At 38.1% G+C, this 6,532-nt stretch overlaps 1 protein-coding gene and 1 long non-coding RNA gene across 5 annotated transcripts; one reads left to right on the plus strand and one right to left on the minus strand.

Moving 5' to 3' along the window:
• Positions 1-3,682: 3,682 nt before the first annotated feature.
• LOC115770089 lies at positions 3,683-6,303 on the minus strand. 4 transcript variants are annotated; one of them, XR_004018804.1, is made up of 4 exons: positions 6,263-6,303; positions 5,725-6,190; positions 4,032-4,161; positions 3,683-3,956 (listed from the first exon to the last, which is right to left on the minus strand). It is a non-coding gene; the product is annotated as an uncharacterized LOC115770089 (long non-coding RNA). The 4 variants fall into 4 exon arrangements; XR_004018801.1 differs by having other exon boundaries at positions 5,725-6,195; positions 6,263-6,277; XR_004018803.1 differs by lacking the exons at positions 5,725-6,190; positions 6,263-6,303 and adding an exon at positions 4,227-4,241.
• Positions 4,327-5,696, plus strand: LOC115770085 (lysoplasmalogenase-like protein TMEM86A). Its single transcript, XM_030715195.1, has 2 exons — positions 4,327-5,372; positions 5,432-5,696. Exons 1-2 carry the CDS (start codon positions 4,691-4,693, stop codon positions 5,443-5,445), a joined length of 696 nt encoding a protein of 231 aa, XP_030571055.1. The 5' UTR covers positions 4,327-4,690; the 3' UTR covers positions 5,446-5,696.
• Positions 6,304-6,532: the final 229 nt, after the last annotated feature.

The raw sequence follows: 6,532 nt of genomic DNA on the forward strand, positions 1-6,532 counted from the left end.
TTTGAAAATAAAATAATATATTAAATATGAAATTTTTTTTAAAAACTCCCGCTAATGTGGTCAAAGACAAAAGTTATGCAATTTATTAGTTGATAATGACACATTCAAAGGCAGCCAAAGTACAGATTGATAAAATTTGTGGGTAAAATACATTTTTATCAAGTAACAAAGTGCCACATGTAAACAGCGAGTCAACCGCTGAACTTTGCTGAACTACTTATTTCGTAAGTGTGAAAAGCGCGTTAAACCACTTAACCACAATGAGTTACAATAGCAACAATAACAATAAGAGCAACTAAAACAAAAACAAGAGCAAAACATTGTTAAACTTGCGCTAAACAAAAGTTTTGGTGCGTAAAATGTCACTCAAACACAGCAGCAGAAAATTAGAAAAGTTGTGGCAAGTGAAGCAACATAGTCCATGGCTTAAACCTATCTAACAGCCCAGGGGCAAGGGGTAGTGCAACTTTTCAATTGACAATAGTCAATTGCATGCTGTCCGCTTAGGAGCACAGTTTGCCTGGGGGCTGGGCTGACTGTCATGTTGCAATTACAACTTTGACTACATGTATCAGCTAACATGTGGCATAACTAGTTTAATTACTTCACAATTGTTATATATGCATATGTTATATATGTTAAAGCAGTAAAGTACACGAGTACCGGCAAGCTTAAGCACCAAAATCAAAAAACAAAAAAAACACCAGCAGAATGTTGAGGGAAGTATGCAATAGTTTGCGAGTTACCCATTTGGTATTCTTCCTGGCGAGCTATTTAATAAAGCTTATATATAGTAGGGAGATCTTGACCAGATTTGGCTCATACATAATAATCAGCTTAGTTCAACTAGTTAATACGTGGTTTGATCGAGCTATATTCGAAAAGAAGAAGGTTTTTCATACAAGAATCCGATTAAATGGCAGCTATATGATGTGGAGCTCTGGCGCTAATACGATTTTACATATATGATAGCTATAGAGCTATAGAGATCCAATCCTAACGATTTCTGCAACAGAAAGACGGCCCAGTTTCAAGCAAAGAAAAAGACAGGCGGACAGGCAGGCAGGCGGACCTGTCTATATCAAGAGTTGGCTATTGATGCTCATCTGGAGAATATATACTTATCATACACTCTACAAGGGTATAATGTTATATAATAAGAGCTCCCTTTAGCTCTTCAAATATTTAACTTTGTAAATGTTTCAGCTGCCCACTGCATTTGATTGTTGTCCTTTTCAAAGCTTTGCTGCATATTTGCTTGCATGTGGCACATTAGCAAATTAAGTTGCAAGCGCATATTCTGCGCACAGGCTTTTTGCAGAAAAGATGCCACAGCGGAAATCATTGTCAGCGGCAACAGTGGCAACCAGCAGTGGACTGCTGTCTTCTCACTCTAGGAAACTGTTGTCCAGAGTCCTGTTTACGTTGACTGCAACTAATGACTTTTAGCTGGAGGCTGACACGTCTGTCCGGCAGCCTTTTAGCTGAGCTGCTCTGTCAACCAAACACAATGCCACACAAAACGCTAAAGCACTTAAGTGCAATGCAGACCGGCTCCACCCGGAGCATGGAGGCGATGGAGAAGGAAGCAGGAGACCATGACGCGCATAGAAAACAAAATTGTGGAATTAACAACTCAATGTCCACCAGTTGAGTGAGCTGAGCTAGCAGCTACCCCGGGTCAAACTTTGGACTATCATAAATATGTAGCCTGAATAGAATTCGAAGATGTTAATTTAAGACTCAATTTTTATGCTCGATACTTGTCTGCAGTTAATAAAATATAACATTATGCTATTAATGGAATAAAAATGTCTACTCAGAGCACATATGGCCGCTGCAGAAACTGGGTAAAGGGTATTAAAGTGGCAGCTATCCACTAAATGGAGAATTTGACTTGGCTTCTCATATTTGCGCGCTCTGTATGCAAATGCCAAAAGCTCTGCACGTTTGTTGCCATTCGCCCAGGCATACAAACGCAAATACCGACCCACACTCGCACAGTTGATGTAGCCATATAAATAATTGCATCTTTTGCTGCATAAAACACTTCCGGTTCATTTAACCTTTTGGCAAAAGGAGCCGCCGCTCATTGAAGCGTTTGCATGTGGAATCTCATATGGCGCCATTTGACTTTTTGCCTTCATGCGAAATTGATTTCAATGTGCCAGGACATTTGCATATGCAAGCTCTTAAAACCAAAGTCACCTCTCAGCCATCTACAGGTTGTAGCTACTACTGCAATATGCAAAGGGATCGCTTAGGGATGTTGCACGAATAAGCCGTGGCAACAGCTGTGCAGCATTTCGTTTTGGCTCTAAGTGAAATTGGATTGAAGCAAATGCAGCAGCCAAAAGCTGCAAATGTATTTATATATAACAACTAAAAAGAAACTGATTACAGTTGGAGTATCGACTATTAAATACCCTTGAATTGGACACATTGTCTGGCACTCATATCTTCACAATTTTAAATTTATTCTAGATTTAGCGAAATATTCAATTAGATTTATATATCTTTATAGCATTTGGATGATATCCAGCCCAACAGCCTGCATGTGAAGCAGGGTGACAGCTTGAATAGAGTGTATAAAATGTGAAATAAATAGATTCCCATTCAGCTAGAGAGCTTTACTTATTGTCAGACATATATTGTTTCAGTATTTACATTTCCCATTCAGTTATTTAGTTGGCCATCTCGTCGATTGTTGCCCCACATTTTATTCTATGCAGGCAGTCCTTTTACCCATTGCCATATGGAAATTTAAGCGATTTACTCAACTAGAGCATATGTTTAATGTTGATTTTTCATTTGCTCTGCCCGGCAATGTGCATGTGACTACATGGAGTCAGACGCTGTGCTCCCATACAGACACACATCAACATTCAGCTGCCCAACAACAAGAACAACAAGTGTAACAGGCGGTGAAACCAGAAAAATGGCAAACCAACCAAATCAAATGAAACCCTTCATCATGTAAAAACATTTTTGGGCACCAACCAAATGTCAAAATCCAATACAAAACAAAAGAAAAAATACCCCAAAAAAAAAAGAGTACCAGATTTGACATATGAGCGAGAAACGTGCGTAAAAGTTGTAGCCTTCTGCTGTCCCCCCCCCCCCCCCAACGCGAACTTGGTTTTTAGACTCGCTTGACAACAATGATAGCGACAATGAAGCGCCTGTCAAGGGTTAGCTGGGGGGAAGTGGTGCGGAGTGGTGGATGTTAAGCAAATCCCATTCCAATTTCAGTCTGTCTGATTGCCGACTGTCGACTGTCGACTGTGGGCAACTGGCATGTCGAATGCGCAAACGTTTCGGCATATTTGTGGGTTTTTGTTGTTAGTTTGTTAGTTGGGGCTTTGTCTGGTTTTTGGTTTTCGACTAGAGAGGCCAAAGGACAGGAGGGCTGAAGCAGTCTTAAAGCCGGAAAGCCGGAAATGTAAGCAACAGCACTTTAACTACATTTCATGAACTCTCCAGGCAGCCGTCAATACTTGGAAATCAAATCCTTTGAGTAATCAACAATCGCATTTTATGCAATGTCATCTTTTATTTCTTCTTTAATTTCACCTGCTCGGCTCAATCAGCCCAGCTGTCAAAATCGGAAACTTGATTTGCTCTGGCTGTCTGTCACACAGCAAATTTCAAAATTAATAACTTATGCCGAAAACACATCAAATGAGAGGTAAAAGCTTTCAAAATCATTTGAGCATCATAAAGAAATTGTACATTGGACTCGGCCGCTTGCTAATACATGTTTTACAAATTGTTAATGGTTGCATATGTTCTAAGTTAACAAATTCTTTGCAATTTGCTCAAAATTTCTTTCTATTGCATTTATTCAGTAATTCAGTATGCAACTAAATCCAAATAAAAATATTTACAATTTTAATTTGTAACATCTACACATTCAAGTAAAAGGCAACCATTTTTACAACATGCTGGCACACTTCCTAATTAAAAATCGAGAATATACATTAATTTAGTTAATGCACGTTATATATGTAATGCACAGCCCCAATGCTTACTTTCCGCAGCTAGTGCTACAAATGTGATCCAGAGTATCCACTTCATTGTTTGGCTTTTACTATAAGAAGCAGCCCCTTTTATTGCTGCATGGAGCTTGTGTGGCCAATCAATTATTGCTGCTTTTCATTGCTAGAAATTGGTTTAAACTGTATATCAGGTTAGGCATGCTACTACATAACACGCTTCAAACGTACAATGTTTTTTCACAGTGTAGGCTAGTTTTTGTTATTTTTGAGATTTCGTGTGACAGCCCAATGAATGATATACTCTCTCATCAGCCTGCCTACAATTTCAGCTTAACGCCGTTTAGAATGTCGCGATGTTGGGGTTAGGGGTTTTCAAGCGTTTAGCCGTGGTTTTGACTAACCATGCCATGATTAATGCCTTATGTATCTTTCTGATGCTGAGCCTGTGCTTTTTCAATTTTGAATTTTCATATTAATTTGAACTAGCAAAAAATAAACAAAAAAAGTCTCCATTGTAATACAAAATTTGAAATTTTCTAAACTCTTGATACGATTTATAACTACGTAATGCCCAATTAGAGAGGTAATCCTTTCTCTTTAAAACTATGAATGATTCAATGACTGCTTTTATTAAATTTACTCCTTTTTTCTGTAAACGGCAGCTTTCTTGAGCTCCTGCGAAAATAATAATCATGTACTACAACCTGCGTTTTTTCGCTATTGAATTCCTAAAGCTAGTCCCGTTTTATATAAGTTTGGTGCTTTATTTTTCGTTGGTGCGTCAAGATCAAGTGTGGACACTATGGACAACTACGCTGCGATGCTTGCCCATAATGGCATTGATGTTTTATGTTTCGATCAAGGGATTTTCGATCAAAAAGAACTATAGACAATCCCAATTGATTTTAATAGGCTTAATGTTCTCCTGCGCTGGTGATATCATGTTGAATTTGTTGTTATTCGCCTTGGGCATGGCCTGCTTTGGTGTGACACAAATTTGTTATATGTGCGCTTTCGGCTGGCGTCCGCTGAAGGTTATAATTGGAGTCTGTATTTATATACCGGCCATCAGTTTGATCTACTTCGTGATCGGGCATTTGAATATTGCACATTTAATCGGTGTGTTCATCTATTGTACGCTGATTGCCATCATGTTCTGGCGTTCGTTGGCACGTGCTCTGCACGTCAAGAGTTTCCTGGCCTTCTTCGCTGCCTTAGGCGCTGCTCTGTTTATCATATCCGATGCGCTCGCTGCAGTGATCTATATATTGCACGTAAAACTGCCCGCACCACGGCTACAAATAATGATAACCTATTATGCTGCCCAATTTGCCATTGCGTTGAGCACTGCCGATGAGGGACGACTGCCCACGGGTAAGTATAGAGTAAAATAATACTGTGAACTGGTTAATTCATCACATTATCATCACTAGGATCCGAGCAGTAAGCATCCGGGCTTGCAGCATGCCAGTTTTTAATATCAAATTGAAGTCAAGAATACAGTTAATTTGGTTTTACACTCTTTATAAGTATTAACAATAAAAACACCAGCTATATCCAAAATTTAGCGTTTAGGGGATCAAACAGTCAGCAATATTTCTAGTTATCAGGAGCGCGTGCTTCCAATCAATTGCGGGCGTTTTTAATGATAAAGTATAAAGTGAGAAATGCACATTATACAAAAACACAAGTTTACATAACACATTTGAAAAGGCTGAAATCTTACCTAGTTATTATTATCGGATTTTGTTCTGACAGAACATGACGCATGACATTTAATTCAAAAAATGGTTTTTGATCTATAGATATGAACGACCGATACCCTTGATTGACGGCAAGACTTTTTGTATTTTGCTTTTACAAAATGTGAAAAACTGAGAAAAAAGTTTTCTCCCACACAGAATATTTAAAACTACGTTAGGTATGCCTAAAGTACAATTGAAAGCTAACCCCTTTCATGTTCACTTAAAACAATGTGAAACTATAGATTGGTTGATAACTTATTATATATTTAACGATTGCACGTGCTCGAAGGAAGTCAATAAACAGTTTGCTTGCATTTTACTCAGTTTTACATAATATGTGTAATCGTAAGTTTTGGTGGAAGTAAGCCCGAATAAATCAAAATTAGGTTATTTTTTGACCGTCATGCAAGCAGCGAGTAAGCATCTCGTTTTACAGCATGGCGGTATCTTAGCTAATGAAAAGTTCAAATTCATTTGTTAAATATCATAATATTTGTCAGGAAATATTGTAATACTGACTAGCAAGGAGTGCTAAGAATACGATCAAAACTATCCACGTCATTTCTTAAGCATTTAGTATACTAAAATAGTCAGCACTAAGTATTATCAAGAGCTAGTGTCCAATCAATTATTAATGCTGCTCTTATTAGCATAAAATGTCTTTGTCAATGTCTTATTGATTACAAATGTTTTTCTCAGCGTAACCGAGTTTTTGCTATCATTATTTCCTATGTCTGCCATTTAATAGAGTACACCCATCTGTGTTTTTTTTTTAAGTTTTTCCTTAAA

The sequence above is a fragment of the Drosophila novamexicana genome, unplaced genomic scaffold (genome assembly GCF_003285875.2).
Source record: "Drosophila novamexicana strain 15010-1031.04,08,12 unplaced genomic scaffold, DnovRS2.1 tig00004555-arrow-pilon, whole genome shotgun sequence".
In the NCBI taxonomy this organism is placed as follows: Eukaryota; Metazoa; Arthropoda; class Insecta; order Diptera; family Drosophilidae; genus Drosophila; species Drosophila novamexicana.